The sequence below is a fragment of the Lagopus leucura genome, unplaced genomic scaffold, assembly GCF_019238085.1.
Source record: "Lagopus leucura isolate 7727_CA_CO unplaced genomic scaffold, USGS_WTPT01 Super-Scaffold_100022, whole genome shotgun sequence".
Classification (NCBI taxonomy): domain Eukaryota; kingdom Metazoa; phylum Chordata; class Aves; order Galliformes; family Phasianidae; genus Lagopus; species Lagopus leucura.
In genome coordinates this window covers 2,413,005-2,429,523 of record NW_024962275.1, presented here as the reverse complement: position 1 = coordinate 2,429,523, position 16,519 = coordinate 2,413,005, and the positions used below count along the sequence as shown (strand labels likewise).

The 16,519-nt window shown below is 43.0% G+C and overlaps 1 protein-coding gene across 1 annotated transcript in view; it reads left to right on the top strand.

The window, feature by feature from the left end:
* The first annotated feature begins 1,037 nt into the window (after positions 1-1,037).
* QSOX2 (quiescin sulfhydryl oxidase 2) overlaps positions 1,038-16,519 on the top strand; it is a 23,420-nt gene continuing 7,938 nt past the window's right edge. Inside the window, exons 1-10 of the mRNA XM_042879199.1 lie at positions 1,038-1,269; positions 5,612-5,712; positions 5,999-6,047; positions 6,963-7,068; positions 7,270-7,360; positions 8,846-8,991; positions 9,890-10,033; positions 11,947-12,076; positions 14,259-14,381; positions 15,382-15,532. Coding sequence (XP_042735133.1) covers positions 1,038-1,269; positions 5,612-5,712; positions 5,999-6,047; positions 6,963-7,068; positions 7,270-7,360; positions 8,846-8,991; positions 9,890-10,033; positions 11,947-12,076; positions 14,259-14,381; positions 15,382-15,532 — 1,273 coding nt within the window. The remainder of the gene's footprint in view (positions 1,270-5,611; positions 5,713-5,998; positions 6,048-6,962; positions 7,069-7,269; positions 7,361-8,845; positions 8,992-9,889; positions 10,034-11,946; positions 12,077-14,258; positions 14,382-15,381; positions 15,533-16,519) is intronic.

Here is a 16,519-nt window from a genome sequence, read left to right as displayed (position 1 = left end):
TTGGATTGCACTGCTGTAACCACCTCCTGTTACTGCTTGGAGACAAAAAGCTCCAATGGAGCGTGGAGCAAGGAAAGAAATGACTCAGGGCAGTGCACGTGGATGGAAGGATGTGACTGAACTTCAGATGGTGATGGCAAAAAACAGAGAAATGGGCAAAAATAGGGAAATGTGGCAGAGTCTGCTGGTTCTCATATGATTTGCACAGTGTGTGGGATTCCTGCACAGTCAGAGAGCCACAGAATGGCCTGGGTTGGAAAGGACCTCAAAGGTCATCTCGTTTCAATCCGATTCTGAAAGCATCAAAACGAAAACTGCAAACAAAGCATGCTCTGTTCCCGAGTTTCAGAAGCATCATCTTTAAGCTTGCAGTCAAGTTGCCAAGGTTGAACAGATGAGAAATGAAATAGCTCTCAGATGAAGCTACCTATGGAAAGCATGAGCATTCTTAGTCTTCCACTACAACCCATCCATTCCCAGTCTGAAGGGGAAACGTTCTGCTGCCCAATAACACCAGACATCCATTTGCATTTGCTGATATGGCCAACATCCACACACCCCAAAATCCACTTTTTCAATGCAAGTCTTTCTGAAGACTTAGACCACACTTTATTGGTCCTTGAGGGGTTACAGCAGTACAGTGCACATCGTTGTAACTGCAGATAAGTAAGAGAACAAGGACTTGAAGCCATTAAAAATTACCATGATTGCCTACAAAGATATCACACTGCTGCAGCCAGCCTGCCGTAACGATCCTAGCCTAGATTTTAACCCCTGAAATTGCAACAGAGCGCCTGAAACGCGAGGATTTGGATCAATTTCTTTTCCTCTTCGGTCCTTGAGTGATTACAAGGAGCAGTTGCGAGCACCGCCAGCCACAACCCGCTTTCGGGCACTCTAAGCCTCCCCTCCCCCGGTGCCCGCAGGCAGGCGGGCTGAGAGCCGCGCTCTCCGCTAGGCCGCGTCCCCGCGCCCGGCCGTTGTTATGGCGCCGCCCCGCGCCGCGCCGCCCCGCCCCGAGCGGCCGGCGTCCCAACATGGCGGCGGGCGGCGGCGGGCCGCTGGTTTTGCTGGCGCTGCTGGCGGCGGGGGTGGCGGCGCGGCTGTACCGGGCCGGGGAGGATCCGCTGAGCGTGTTGGCGGCCGGCACGGTGCGGCGAGCGCTGCTCAACTCTTCGGCCGCCTGGGTGGTGCAGTTCTACAGCTCGTCCTGCGGACACTGCATCGCCTTCGCCCCCACCTGGCGAGCCCTGGCGGGGGACGTCAAAGGTGAGGGGGCCCGGCCCGGGGTCTGCCCGCGGACCGCCGTTGCGAGGCCGGGCTGCCGGGGTCTCCGCCAGTGTGGGCCGCGGGGCCTGGGCTGGGCTGCGGGGCCTCCGCACGTGGGGCGCTGCGGGGCCGTGGGCGCTGCCCGGACCGCGTCCTGCTTGGGAGCTGAGCTGTGAGCGGTTGTGGGGAGCAGCGGTGAGCCTCCAGGTTGAATGACGTGGGGGAGCCGAGCACCGAAATGCCGCCGTGTGTGTGATGGATGAGCTGTGCGGCCCTTCCGACCCGCAGCCTCCCTCGGTTGCCCAGGTGGCACTGCAGGCTGATGGTGGGTGCACCGAGATGCCTTCCGACTGTCAGCTCTCTGAGATCTTCATCCTCTGGTTGCTTGAAAGGAATCATCCCGTTCTGAGCAGAAAGCGCGTGAATACTGCAGTGCTGGGGATGCCACGTGTGTTTGGTGTTGGATCGTGCAAAATCAACAGAGCAGGAGTGGGTTGGAAGGGAAAAAAGAGTGGCCAGGTGATAATGCAAAGAGGGACACACATTTTTGTGCTTATCACACTGTTCTTTTAAATGGGTCGTTGGCCTCTGTGCCTCAACAGAGGGACGCTCACACTGCTGCGTCTCAATCTGCTCGTGGGTTTATTGGCACGTGCTGCAGCGTTCTGCTCTGTTTGTAGAGCTGATGCAAGGAACCTGCAGGGCTTAGAGGTGTTTGTAGCTGTGGTGGGGAGCTGAACTGAGACAGAATCTTGGGAGAAATTGCTCTTAATGTGGATGTGTTAAAGGCTTTCAAACTCTACTGTGTTTTTTTACCCAAGAGATGATATCACGGCGGAGGCAGCAGTTCTGGTGCATGGATGTGGTTTCTATTTGAGGCTGTGAGGAGCTCTGGCTTCTCTGGCAGCCTTGGATGTGAGAAGCAATGATGATGAACACACAGCGTAGATCAGTGTTACATATGCTTTTAGATGTGGTTTTAGAGGCACAGAAATGGACCTGCCCAGAGTATGGCCCTGGGTGTTTGTCATGTGCTGGACCGAGCAGAAACTCAAAGAGCAAGAAACAGAGCAGTACTGGTTTCATAGCTTTTCAGGCACTTGTTATTTTCATGGCTTTTCTTGTTTGAATAAGCTGCAGCTCTTTTTTTTTTGTTTCTTTACATAAGCTTGCATAACATTTTCACCTTGTAATTGGATTGCCTTGTGGCCAAAATAGTATTAGACCTTTTTTTAAAGACATGAAAGAGCCAGGAGGTGTGTGGGCATTGCAATGGAGATCATGAAGAGCTGAAAGTGAGCAGAGCTCTTCTCAAAATAAAATGTTCATGTTTTACTGCAGCGGTGTGATATCTTTGTAGGCAATCATGGTAATTTTTAATGGCTTCAGGTCCTTGTGCTCTTACTTATCTGCAGTTACAACGATGTGCACTGTAGTGCTGTAACCCCTCAAGGACCAATAAAGTGTGGTCTAAGTCTTCAGAAAGACTTGCATTGAAAAAGTGGATTTTGGGGTGTGTGGATGTTGGCCATATCAGCAAATGCAAATGGATGTCTGGTGTTATTGGACAGCAGAACGTTTCCCCTTCAGACTGGGAATGGATGGGTTGTAGTGGAAGACTAAGAATGCTCATGCTTTCCATAGGTAGCTTCATCTGAGAGCTATTTCATTTCTCATCTGTTCAACCTTGGCAACTTGACTGCAAGCTTAAAGATGATGCTTCTGAAACTCGGGAACAGAGCATGCTTTGTTTGCAGTTTTCATTTTGATGCTTTCTCTCAGAATAGGCGTAGAGTTGTCACTGCTGCATCCCTAACCACACATTTAGCTGTATTACAGTTCACTTCTGGTAACTTAAAAGGTGGTTGAATGTACCCACCAGAATGTCTGTGGGCTGTAATTACATGTAGTGGTTTTCTGTGCAGAAGTGACAAACTCATAGAGATCCCACATACAACCCTTGAATTATATGCAGAAATAATCCACTTCTCTGCACAGTTGTCCCAAATCCAGCAACATTTTCCTTCCAGAAATTGTTTTGGGGAACTACAGAAACGTTGCTGTTATGCTGGAAGCAGCCTAGATGTGCAATGATAGTGCTATTTGAAAGTGCTATTTAAAAATCAGCAGTGTTTTCTTCGAAACAAATCTACACTGTGTTGCCAGTATAGGCCGTGTGCTGCAGCAGATTTCACGTCTCTTAGAAACAAGGAGCTCCTCACTAAGCAGAAGCAAATGCTGAGCAGCACACCCCCAGCTGGTGCTCTTTAACCCAAGTGTTTAGCCAGAGATGCATTTTCATTGTTATAAGTGAGCGATTTGCATTGGGTTCATAGTGCTCCTATTCATGGTGTGGAGGAGGATATGAAGGCAGGTGGAAAAAGGAGGAGTGGTGAAAGTTGGATGGGTTGGATACCCAGAAGCCAAACTTTTGCTGTTGTTTGTTTTGCATTTTGTTTGATAAAATGGACTGTTGTATCTTTTGTGTTGCTGTGAATGTGTGCCCATCTGCTCCAGGATGCTTGTAGTTACTGCTGTGCCTTTTGGGCTGTTGGCATGTTCTGAAATTCCCACTCAGCTGCCCCATCCTCCTTCAAAGACAAGGAAAGGTCAAGCTAAACTTCAGCAGCAGCCAGGCATCCAATCAGATCTTGAACTTGATGAAGCTTTCGGGCTCTTTGCTATAAAAGCAAATTTAATTTTAGTGCTTATTTTATATTTTATTGATCCTTGGGAGTTACGGTGTGTCTTCAAATTCTGCCCACAGCTGTTTTGATTCAGCTCAGCCGTAAAAAGTAACTGCATAAGGAGTCTCTTGGAGCAGTTCTTCCTTAAAGTGATTGCTGCAGCAGAGCAGAGCTGGCGAAAGGAGAAGGAAAAAGCTATGAATGAATTGAAAGCTTTTATTGAAGTTATGTAGGTGCATTTATGGAAATACTTCAACTCTTGCGGTTACTCCTATGAAACATTCATAAAGGAAATTAGGAAATTTAGTGATGTGGGGACCCAACTCTGTAGCACTCCAGTTAAAACTCGGGGATTTTAGAAGCATATCCTGAGCGTGCCTGAGGAGCACTAAAAAGTAAAGACAGCTTTCAGTGGGCAAAATGTAAGCGTTGGGCTGAATGCAGATCTGGAGGCCTCTGAGGACGTTGTGAGCTCAGTAAGCAGTGAGCCTGTGTGAGAATTAGCTGTGATGCCTGGTGCAGCAAGTGTGGCATTTGGTGATTGTCAGCCACGTGGATGAGAAACTATTGGATTTGTTTTATTCATTTGAATATGCTCCACGTGTTCAGTTTATGGGCTTAGCTGACTGCAGAACTGATTTGGTACCTTCTGTTGGGTTGGACCCTATTTCATCTTCTTGGACTTGATTAGAAAAAAATCTGCAGTCCTATAATTGTCACATTGTATGTTGAGATTGTTCTTACTTAGATGTCTTGGGAATACTGCTGCAGCTTCAAACAAACAGAAGCCCAACCAGCCAGGGAGCTTTTAGTTGTTCAATGACAGAATCACAGAATCACCCGGGTTGGAAGGGACCTCAAGGATCATGTAGTTCCAACCCCCCTGCCTAGCAGGGCCACCAAACATACACATTCAGATCAGGTTGCCCAGGACCCCGTCCAACCTGGCCTTAAACACGTCCAAGGACGGGGCATCCACAACCTCCCTGGGCAGCCCGTTCCAGGGCCTGACCACTCTCCTAGTAAAGAACTTCCCCCTAACATCCAACCTAAATCTTCCCTCCTTCAACTTAAAACCATTTCCCCTAGTCCTGCTGTTGTCAGCCCTTTTGAAGAGTTTACTCCCCTCCTGGGTGTAGGTTCCCTTCAGGTATTGATAGGCTGCAATGAGGTCACCCCGCAGCCTTCTCTTCTCCAGGCTGAACAAGCCCAACTCCCTCAGCCTGTCCTCATAGGGGAGGTGCTCCAGCCCCCTGATCATCTTAGTCGCCCTCCTCTGGACCCTTTCCAAAATCTCAATGTCTTTCTTGTACTGAGGGCTCCACACCTGGACACAGTACTCCAGATGGGGCCTCACAAAAGCCGAGTAGAGAGGGACAATCACCTCCCTGTCCCTGCTGACCACCCCTCTCCTGATGGAGCCCAGGATCCCATTTGCCTTTCGAGCTGCCAGAGCGCACTGCTGGCTCATATTCAGTCTCTCATTCATCTTGAGGGTGGAAATGGCCTGTGAACAAGGGCCAACCTAAGGCTTGGTTTCTGTGCTACTGGAATCTGTCAGAGTTGTGGAGTTGATTTCCTTGGGAACCAGGCCAGTCTGCAGCTGGGATCCGAGGTCGCTTCTGCTGAAAATGGAAATATATTTTTGTTTTCAGACTGGGAGTCTGCAATTAGAATTGGTGTGCTGGATTGCGGGGAAGAAGAGAACTATGAGACGTGTAAGGAGTATGGGATCCACTTCTATCCAACTGTGAGGGTAAGTGCCGTGATGAATTTATTGCCTTAGGTAGATGATGGGTGTTGTATGATAACTAAAACTTACAAATCAACCTATGTGCAGAGAGTATTTACTAGAAATTCTGATGCTCTAGCCAGGGCTTTGGAACTATAAGCTAGGAGTAAAAACTATTTCGTGAATGGAGAGATAGAAATGTTTTGTAGTACAGCTGTAAAAACTAAAAACGACTGTGTGAAACCAGAGCTTTTGTCTTCAAAAGTGACTTTTTAAAATCAGTAATACTTTTCTTTTTCTTCCCCTGTAGTTCTTCAGAGCATTTACAAAGCAGTTTACGACTGGAGAAAATTACAAAGGTAGGAATATCCTGCTGTAAGTGTGAGTTGCCCTCATTTGGAGGGGGGTGGAAGTCCCAGAGGACAAAACCAGCCCACATCTCTGCAGCCTGAGATGCAGTTTGCTCAGTCGTGGCTCTGGTGCCTTTTGAACTGTCAGTCAGTTTCCAGGCATCCTGAATTTCATTGGGGAACCCCCACTCAGATGTTGACTAACTGAAAGCAGGCTTATCCCCTGTGTTTGACAGGATCACAGCTTGAGGTGGTTTGTCTGGGGACAAAAGTAATGTTGTCTTTTCTAATGGATTAACATTTAAAAGGCCAAAGGTCAGAAGAAGGACCACCTGCACCATTAACCCTTTATGTAGAATTAGACTGTAGCTGTACCTGTTACTTCTGGTATTTGTGAGAGCTCCTGCATTTTGATTTATTCCTTTTAAAGCTGATAAAATGATCTCACAGGTCAGTTATTCCTTTATGTTATGTGGCTTTGTAAGGTCACCTGTCACATTTGGTATAAGTGCCACATGTCTGCAGTTTTTAATCCATCACAAATATCCTTATCGAAAAAAGCCTACTAGAATCTGCAACTGCTGTGGAAACAAACACACATTTGGAATGAAGCGTTGTTTTGAGAGAGAAGCAGCAAGGCAGGCAGATAGATTTGTAAGTCTTGATATTCTGTAAATTTTGGGATGGGTTGATAGTTCTTAAGTTGTCATTCCAACCTTAAATTGCAATCTTACAATTAAATCCTTGGTACCTGTTCGTCAGACAGAAAACAGTGCCTCTTTTTCCCAAGCTGAATGTGAAACAAAAAACGAAAATGCTGCAGGAAAGTATGAGAATGTGTGAAAACCTGCACCTGAAGTGTTTGCCACAGCTGTGTGTCAGTTGTCTGAAGCACTGCATGTTTTTGTGCCTTGGACTCAGCAGGAGCAGATCGTGAGCTGCAAACAGTTCGCCAGGTGATGGTTGACTTCTTGCAGAACCATTCTCAGGAGTCAAGACCTCCTGCTTGCCCACCATTGGATCCAGTTTCGTAAGTGCCTTGTTTAAAGTGCAGCTAATGTACGTCTGCTGTGTTAATTAAACACAATATAGATAGTCTTATTAAAGATAAAGTAAGCTTTTTAGTGTTGTTGTTATCAATACTACTACGAGATAGTAAAAGGAAGTTCTGTTGATTTACAGTGAGCTTATTGCATTCTCCCGTGCTAAATGCTTTATCTTTTCATAAAAGGTCCAGTGAAGTTACTTCTCTCTTCGACAAGAAAACCCCTCATTACACTGCTGTTGTGGTTGAAAGCAATAACTCCTACATTGGCCGAGAGGTAATGCATGATTTGTGACATCGTGAGTATGAAAGGGTGTTATTATGAAACAGCTGAGTTTTATGTTAGTCAAGCAATAGAGCTTGTGATTCTAGGACTGGATTGAAGGATGGTCAAAGTCAGGTCGTGTTTTTTGAGATATCGTAAAGTCAGGTGGTTACATAAGGCTGTTGTATTTAATTATGCAGAAGAACTTGCTTACAGCTGTATGCCATGTTATGTTAACTTCTTCTGTTCCCACTTGAGAGGAAGATTAATTTAGCTGTTTCACTGTTAGCACAATTCTTTTGTTTCAAGAGCAGGAAAATCCCAACAAAAACATTGTCAGATGTTTTGTGACTGCTAGAGAAACATTCATAATATTAGTGGTTCTAATTTAAATGATAGCATGCGATTGTTTCCATTCTGAGCCACTGAGGAAGTGAAAGTCTTTGATCTTTCCTTCCCCCCCAATAAAATATTTGATTTGGCTTCATTTCACCACTTAACGAGCCTGCTGCTCGCCTAGAGCTGTTACTTTTCTCTTGCTGCCAAGATCTGGAATAAGTAAAGTAAATAAAGTGCACAATTATCTAGGTATAATCTGTGCAGAAACATCCTGTGTCTGTGAAATGTTTCTAATTAGATTTGATGCCAAGATGACTGAGTTGTACAAGAGGAGGAGGGTGTGCTGCCAAAAACAAGAATCACTTTGAGAAGCAGACTGCTTCCAGACATTTGGTTTCTGGAAGCTGCTGTTTGGGTCCTTGTAGGCAGTACCAAAAAGGAGGTGATGATTATCAAGTTCTCTAGCATTTTGTCTCTGATTTTAACACTGTTTCCCCTTTGCAGGGAAAGCAGATTGTCATCTGAGTAAGAAGAATAGAATCTGCTTTCAGAAGGCTAAATATTTGCTAATGTTGTAGAGAATTCTGTATTTATGAAGCAGCTTGATAAAATAGAAACAACATTACTTTCAGTTTTTCAGCGTTAGACAGTATAGACAAACCTAATAGAAGTCACAACAGCTGAAGAAATGAAGTCCGTGCTTTTATTACTGATTAAAAGAGACCCCTCTTTTAAATTACAAGTTTGAAAGTGAGGTGAAACATAGCAAAGATAATATGCACCCAGAAAGGAAAAATGTAGTGGAAACTTACCTTGCACATGTAGCACAAAACATATCTGCTGTTGCCTATGGAATATTCCCTGCTCTATTTTGAGGTTTGAGGACATTTCACCATTCTTTCTCATGTTTTCTTCAGATGTTAGACTGGAAAAGAAAAATATCAGAATAGAACAAAGAAAGAATTGAAGGTAGGAGTAAATAACTTGCAGAGTAAATCTTCATCTGAGGTTATTGGTGTCCACAGGATCCTCACAGATGCACTTTCTTGGTGAACAGTTTAAGGGTTGATGCGCTTTGCTTACTTACCTGTCTTGTCCTGCAAGACTGGATATGCCACCAGCAATGTATTTAATTTGTGTTTCCTTTTTGTTACCCAGGTTATCTTGGATTTGATCCAGTATGAAAACATTGTTGTAAAGAGAGCAGTGAATTTTGATAAGTCTTTCCTGGAGAAACTTGGGATTACCTCAGTCCCTTCGTGCTACCTGATGCATCCTAATGGGTCGCACGGGTTGGTTAACAGGTGAGCACTTCCTGTCTCAAGGGAACATAGGGGGATTCACCCAAGCTATAGCAACTGTTTTTTATAGCTTCCTTTTATACAAAGTAAGTTATTTTATGGTCATTTTTGCACATGTATGATGACATTGTGTCTTAGTGTGTATTCAGTGCACTGTGTTTGAAAATTGTCTGTCTTGAGCACTCTTCAGCTGTTATTAATTGTATTCAGTGGTCTCATTATACAGTTTGCTCTTTATGAATGCTTATAATATGTAGAGATGGATTATGCCAGTAGAAAGAGTTACTATGGAAGAGTCCTGTGGCCTCATAACCTCATAACCCTTGGCTTGCTGCACTGCACTGACAAGATTATTTACTGTAAAACTTTCTTTGAAGTAGCCACTTTTGTAGTGCTTCTGTCTGGAAATAGGTGACTGCTTGTTATTTGGAGTTGCATATGCTGATAGCTGTGTGCTGTTCCTAATGAAGCATTTAATATTGTTATATATATATATATTTTTATAAGAGACTTGATATTAGCTTGCTTGCCATTATTGCCTACTTACAGTCTTTGTGCCTGTTGCTGTGATGTATCTGAAAGGAAAACACTTTGGAATGAAAATGAGAAAAATTAGCAATGTATCCAAGGTCTGACAAGCTTGCTTCTAAGTCAGAATACTTCTCCATGTGGACGCTGCCTGTGTTATCAAGCTGATATTTTGATGAACAATGATGTTTTTAATTCATGTGGAATTTCGACGACTAATTGCAGTTATTTTTGTTACTCTTCCTAAAATCATCACCATTTATCAAAATAGAAGCGGAGAACAAAGTGAGTGTGATATAAATATGCTGGTTTGCTTTGGATGCTTTATTAATCCAAGATAAAAATCATCTGAATTTTGTCCATTTGCACCCAGTCTGAAGCCCCTGCGGTCGGTCTTTTCCTCATATCTGAAGTCGCTGCCAGGTGTAAGAAAGAAACTTCTTGCACCACTTGAGCTGCCTGCTAAAGGAAACAAGGAGGAGAGCGCAGAGATGAAGCCGTGGAAGGAATTTGATAAGTAAGCAATTCTGATTTCCAGATCAATGCTTGATTATTAAAATTCACATGCGGTTTCTTTTTGCCATGCAGGAGGCTGCCCTGTCATTGTAAAGTTCTGGTGCAGATGAAAATGGTATTTCTTTCTATCCCATCTGATGTAGCTTCATTTGAATAGGTTGATCAGACTTTCTGATCTTTGTTCTTCTGCAGAATAAAGTGTAAGGCATTTATGCTTATTGCTGGAGAAATTACAGCACCAAAGCTGGAAGCAGTGCTTCAGCTGTTGCTTCAGCTTGATCTGTTTCTCAGTATGTTGAGATGGCACTGAATTAGTTCATTTCCAGCACCAAGGTTACAGCTTCTGCCAAATGCAGGTAACATTTCTGTGTTTGTGAGCAGTGTTTCAATCAATTCCCTGAAAAAATAAGCAGTAAAGCAACGAGCTGTAGCACATTTCTGTAGAAAAATGATTATCTTTGTGTGTATTGGAAAGTAAGCAGTGCCCAGTAAAAATGCTCAAAAATGCAAATGCAGTTGAAAATGCTAAAGTCTCTGTGAAAGATGTTTGCCAAACCAAATCTGATGAGGTTTATCTTTACCCTCTTTTCCCCATTCTCTGTTTGAGAGAAGGATACAAAGGCTTTGCAGAGAGATAATCCCTCAGCATCTTTAGATGGAAAAGATACAGGACTGAGTGCTTTCATTTTGTACTTATTTTCCTTTTTTGGAGACTATTAGTGTCATCTTCTTTCAATGACTGTTGTAAAATACTGTACATAAAGCATTGTATTATTAAAACAGCTTAGTTAAATGTAGCTGCTTCCCAGCAAGCCAAAATCTTGTTGATATGAATCTCCAGTCCAAGTATCTTCCAAATGGGCTTTTTCTGTGAGACCCTTATGCACACGTATGGATCTGCGTTCAAGAAACTTGAAGCCAGCAGAGTTTTTCTTTTTTTTCCTCTCAATTTAAGTGAGTACATTATTAACTGAGGAGATATGTCAAAGTAAGTTTGTAGTTTGAGTTGTTAAAAATGTAGATTATCTTGCATTTTAATATATGTTAATTCATGCATGTGATTTTAGAGGTGGAGGCAGCTGAATGATCGGTTTTGTTTGGTTTGGAAACCATGATCTTGTTGAGCTCTTACAGAAGAATACTGTGTGAACTTCTGTTTGTTCAGTTACATTGCTCTGCATGGTGCAGTGTGAAGGTTGGACTCTGAGAACATGGAAAGATAGGATGTTTTACCTGATGGATTCTATCTGAAGTAGCTCTTGTTGTAAAGACATTTAGTTGTGAGAATGTTAAAACATTTAATTTGCTTTAGTTGTTTTACTTGTACCTGTCATAAGGTGTGTAACTGAGAGCAGCTGTGAATAAAATTGTTTGCACAGGACTCTGTATCCAAGGAGCCTGCAGCAATACTGCTGCATCTGGCAGAGGATTGCTAAGTTCAGTCCTTTCCAATAATGATTTTTGCCAGTCTTGCTTGCACCTCTGCTCTGTGCATCATCTGTGTCTCCCTTTTCTGGTAGGATGTGATTTTACTGTTTGTGTCAGATTCTGGAGAGAAGCTGTAATTTCTACTTCCTTGCTGACAGTGGTTTGTGACTTCATTGCGAGGTGCAGCTGGCTGGGAAACAAAAAGCTGAAGTGTGGTCTTGCTTCACATGTCTGAGCTCAGAGCTGAGTGATACAGAACTTGTTCAGGAGGTGCAGTAGGTCTCAATGAACTTTACACCATTCCCAGCACCTGAAGCAACTGCTGTATTCCCTGTGCCTGCTGCAGGCTGTACTGCAATCGCTGTGGAGTGGCAAATGTAGGGGCTTTAATGGCACCTACTATATATCAATTTTACCTTCGTGACTGATGAGAAAATGAGTGAAAGAGCCCTGTCACGATGTTATTTATGTGTGTGTGTGTTTCAGATCGAAGTTGTACATGGCTGACCTTGAATCTGGATTGCATTACCTGTTCCGGGTGGAGCTTGCTACACACAGGATGCTTGAGGGAGCTGAGCTGAAGACCTTCAAGGATTTTGTTACCATTTCTGCCAAGGTGTGTGCTTCCACTCCTTGATTATTTTAGGGGGAAAAAAAATGACTGTAACATAAAATTTATTGTGGTGTAAGCTTCTCAAAATGCCTTTCAGAATGTATTTAAGTGTGTGCTTTCCCAATAGCTTAAAAATAGTTTTGTGAATTTCTTTAAATGTTGTTTTTGAGTTACTTTGTGCCGTTCTGATATCCTTAAAGAGCTGAAAGGCATTTTAATTTCATCTTAGACAGATCAAATTTGAATAAAGGCTAAGCAGCCTGCAGCATATTGAACGAATGCTCTTAATACAGTCCATTTATCAGATCTTTGGGGTAAATAGCTATTTTAACTCAGTAAGTAAAAGTATTCTTTTCACTGTTTAATTTTGGATTGTGCATGCTTGACAAGTAGTGTTCTGTTTAGAAATTTCTAACTTCAGTCTGAATCTTGAATCTTGAGGTTGAGTATTCCAGAAATGAAGATGCAGGCACATCACCTGTAATACCAGCAACACGTGCCATCTAACTTGGAAAGAAAATGAAATTGCACCTTGTCACATCAGCCTTCTGAAACGGGCAGACTCTGGATGTACTTACTGACTGCTACCACTTGGCTTTATTTAAAATACCTTAACCAGTTCCTGTTTAAGGGAATAACAGGGGCTGTATGATCTGTTCCCAGCTATCTGGGTGTATCAGTCGGTTTCTTGCCCCCCTGCGGCCATCAGAGGTCAGAAATCTCTAGCTGGCCTCATTTCTTTAAGAAAATGTGGTGGTAATCTTTCCATCATATTATCCCTAAAACATCCTCTGTTCTTCCTGATGGCTCCTGGCCAGCTTATGTCATTTGCTTCCCTGGCTATTAGTGCATGAGTGGGGAATGCTGTTGCACGCTCATCTCCAGATTGCCACTGTACATGGGGACTCCTGTCCTCCGTTTGCATTCTTTTGTTTTGAAAAGCTTTTCTCTTGGTTCTCACTCACAATTCCCACTTACTGACATGTGCACTGCTTGCATTTGAGGCAGTCAAAATGCTGAGTTTGCAGTGCTGGCACTGTCATTACGTGCATCGTTCTGCAGGCTCACGCACTGGATTTCAAAGTTAAACCCTGTCTCTTGCTTTCCTTTTTAACAAAGTTCCCAGCATTCAATCCATAACAACAGCTTTGTGAATCAGGACTTCCAACACTTTTCCTATCTTCCTGTTTAACAGCATTTAAAATGATGCTCAATTCTAAACCCAGAGGTCTGATCTCTGCCCCCCCTACTAGGGAAATCTTCGTTATTGTAGAATTAGATTTTACTTTTTTCTTCCATGAAATGTATCTGCCAGAGACACTCTGCTACTGTTATTTTTTTTAGATAGTAAAGTATGATATTTTGGGATTCCTACAGGATTATAGATGCTGGCTGTAGTACAGAAGTAAGCTGTTTTAGTTGTATAGTTGGACAGTGGCTGCGAAGGGACTTGTATTGCAGAGCATCTCCTGACATCTATTAAATACATGGGATGTGTTTAAGACAGCAGGTGCAGGGGCTTTGTTTCTCCTTCCTCTGGAAGGGTGCTTAGAAAATGTTGTGTACTCAATTCCATAGTAAATACAACAATCAGGCAAGCATTTCTAGTGTATAATAATGATATGACCCATGACTTACAGCTCCTTGTGCTTGTCTGACAGAGCTCGACTGCTTTAACTTGCAAGTTACTGTAATCACCATTTGCAAACCACTTTGGGAATCACACGTGTGAAAAGGAAAGTTATTTTTCTAGGTAACTGCCATCATCAACCAGAATAAAAATACTATAAGAACCATTGCTGTGGTTTATATTCAAAGAGTGAGAAGGGGTTTCAGCCTTTCTTAGGTCTTATGCTCCTCCAGCTGTGTGCTTAGCTGAATTACCTTCACAGAAAATTCTGTGTCATCTGCCCAAGGTTGTTCTGCTTGAGATTGAGCATCTTCGTGCTGGTTAACATTTTACAAATGCAGTGTGTTAAATTTTGTGAGTTACTGTGAGATAACTGATCAACTGCTTTACTGATAAACAGAACAAGCAAACAACAAAAGAAAATCTTGTCTATTAAACTGAGCTAATGCATTTCAGAGATGAGAAAACACATTTAGGTAAACATCAAACTGTCATGCTGCTGCTGGAAGTTGTGCTTTAAAATATTATATTCTTTTTTCTTTTTAATATCCTCAGCTTTTTCCTGGCCGTCAGCCTGTGGTGAAGTTGTTAGAGACCCTGCAGGAGTGGCTGGTGAGCCTTCCATTAGACAAAATCCCTTATGATGCTATTCTAGATCTGGTCAACAACAAAATGCGGGTAAGCTGTTACCAGTTTCCAGTGTAAAATACAGCATTAGTAAAGGATAAGATTCTGTATAAATCTAAGGCATCACTGACTGATGGTCCCTCAGCCATAATGGAGTTATAAGAAGGTTAAAATGAAAATAAAGTGAAATCATTGCCAGGAAAAAAAAAATCCACATGAAGAAATTGGAATGAGAGAATTGCAGCAGACAATCCTGGCGTGGTTTTAGCAGCAAGCATTGCTGCCTTCCTTAATGTCAGCTTCAAACCATGGGAGAGCAGAGATGTTAGAATTGGCTTTATTTGCTACGCCTGCTATCAGCAGAATTCTCTTAAGTTCAGAGTGTAAAAGGTGGGAAATTTGCCCGTTGAAGGGTAAATTATTCTTCGTTATTCCTACTTAATTTCCTGACTTTGGTCGTTGCCGGGAATCCCATCTCGGTTTGGTAATGAAAAGCACTGTGATGGAGCTGTCTTTGCACAGAAGTTAATGTGAGTCTTTCTCCCCATGAAGTGGGATTGCTGTCTGGGATTTGGAAAGCAGACGTGTGTGTTTTAGGAATCAGAGATGAATCATTGGAAAGAAATCCCATGCAAGATTTTCATTTGCAGTAGTAGTTTTAAGAAGAAATAAACATTAATTTCACATCTGATCCTCTTAAGATGTTACTGCTGTAGATTCCATGGATGTTGCTGAGTGATGCACAATTTTTATTGTGCCCACGGAAGCTGTAACACAGCTTACAGCAGTGTGTGTGTCTTGTTTTCATACTGTGCTGAAAAAAAAGTCTCTAGAAGTTAAGCTGCTTAAGGTATCCTGGCAGTCTAATCAGGCATCCCTGATGTGCATCTTGGCAGGTTTAACATCACTGGCTGTTACTGCATGTCATGTAATGTGTTTGCAAGACGGGTGAGTTTAGCAATGGGCTTTGGAGAGAAATAGCATGTCTACAAATGTTGAAGCTAATCTCGGTCCCAGGGCTGCATGTATCTGAAACATGTATTCTTTTCAGATTTCTGGGATATTTCTCACTAAGAGAACGGAGTGGGTTGGCTGTCAGGGCAGCAGGCCGGAGCTCAGAGGCTATACTTGCTCCCTTTGGAAGCTGTTTCATACCCTAACTGTGCAAGCTGCGCTGCGACCGACAGCTTTGATAAATACGGGTAAGTAGCAGTTATGTGAGGGTCTGGAAGGCAAAAACACACAGCTGATCTGCTAGGCAACAAAATAGGTAATGGATTCAAGCTATCTTTTTCCTGTAAATTCTTGCTAATACATTCATGAGCAGTGTCTTTCCAGGCTCAGTTTGCAGGCTGTTGCCAGCAGGGGTCAGAGCGTAGCTTCCCTGCGGTGGGAAGGCTTTAAAAGAAAGTGTGTCAGTTTGTCCTTGCTTAGAACCGTGGTAAATGGAGGAGGAAAGTACGTGACCCTGGGGAAGTGAGCAGTAAGACAGCAAGGAGGGGGAGAATTTCAAAGGAAGAAATTCTGAACCACCTGAAAAAGGAGGGAGCCTGTTGAGGCTGTGAGGTCGCGCTGTTTATTTGAGAAGAATGAGATGAAACCATGGGGTTTGGCAGCAATAAAAGCTGGACAGCCGTTAGCCAGTCCCCTTCTGTAATTAAATTTCAGCAATACAGAATTTCAAGACAGATCTGTTTTCAGCTGAGTCCCCATTAATTGTTGCAGTGCGAGGCATTCACTCCTTTGCAAACGCTTGGTAAAATCCCTTGTTTTTAGACTTGCAGTATCTTTGAAAGAGTGTTAGTGTTCTGATGTTGGTTCCTATTTAAGAAGCGTTCTGCATAGGGTAGATGCTGTCTCAGCACAATGGAAAGAATTGATGCTGAAATATTGCTCTTCATCTGATTTTGTTCTTGTCAGGGCAGTGCATTCTTTGCTTATTGTTCCATTTCGTTTTTGTTTTTTAATTTCAGGCTTTTAATGTCTTCTGCAAAGAATTCTAGATAGAGTGCTACCAGGCCATGGTAACAGTAGTTTGCAGTTTTCCAGTTGTCAATTATACATTAAATACAAATATAGTTCAAATCCTGGATACATTTATCTGTCCAGCATAGTTTGCAGTCACAGTGAAAAACTCAATTCTTAATGTTGAATGCCCTGCAAATAGGCATACTTTGAGTAGCTAATCT